Source organism: Eurypyga helias, unplaced genomic scaffold, assembly GCF_000690775.1.
Source record: "Eurypyga helias isolate BGI_N326 unplaced genomic scaffold, ASM69077v1 scaffold11825, whole genome shotgun sequence".
NCBI classification, from domain to species: Eukaryota; Metazoa; Chordata; class Aves; order Eurypygiformes; family Eurypygidae; genus Eurypyga; species Eurypyga helias.
This window is the reverse complement of record NW_010249587.1, coordinates 14,780-15,257: the sequence shown is the minus strand read 5'-3', so window position 1 is coordinate 15,257 and position 478 is coordinate 14,780. Positions and strand designations below refer to the sequence as shown.

Below are 478 nucleotides of genomic sequence, written 5' to 3'. Positions count from 1 at the left end.
CTCCCTCTGGCCTTGGCCTCCATCTCTCCTTCTCCCTTGCTCCTCGGAGGACACGGGCAGTCGGGGCATCCCACAGCAGCTCCCGCAGCTGTCGGGGTGCGGGGGCGCTTGCTGCCAGCCCCACGCGGGGCTTTGTCACCTGGCACAGTGGCAGGCTGGGCAGGAAGGGGTGCAGGGGACAACAGCTGCTGGGGCTGGGGGTGGGCTGCGGCCAGGGGGCCCTTCTGGGGCACAGGGTGCCATGCCAGGGCTCCCCCAGGAGGGCAGCAGCGTGGGACTCAGCTGCTCATTGGGGCTGGGCAGGGCAAGGGCATGGAGGGGCACTTACGTGATGAGCATGGACTGGTTTTCACGGTCTGGAAGAGAAGGAGCAGGAGTTAGGCTGGTGCCACCCACCTGACCCCCCATCCTGGGACCCCAGCCCCGCCCCAGAAGGCCGAGGGCTTACTGCGCAGCATGTCGTTGTAGGCATTGTCGG

The 478-nt window shown here is 67.8% G+C and overlaps 1 protein-coding gene across 1 annotated transcript in view; it reads right to left on the bottom strand.

Moving 5' to 3' along the window:
• The window catches only part of LOC104509466 (myosin-7B-like), a gene marked incomplete at its 3' end in the record, with an annotated part of 26,970 nt that overhangs the window by 23,504 nt on the left and 2,988 nt on the right, over positions 1-478 (bottom strand). Inside the window, exons 4-5 of the mRNA XM_010151416.1 lie at positions 449-478; positions 329-356 (exon numbers count right to left, since the gene is read on the bottom strand). The exon at positions 449-478 is cut by the window's right edge and continues 127 nt beyond it. Coding sequence (XP_010149718.1) covers positions 329-356; positions 449-478 — 58 coding nt within the window. The remainder of the gene's footprint in view (positions 1-328; positions 357-448) is intronic.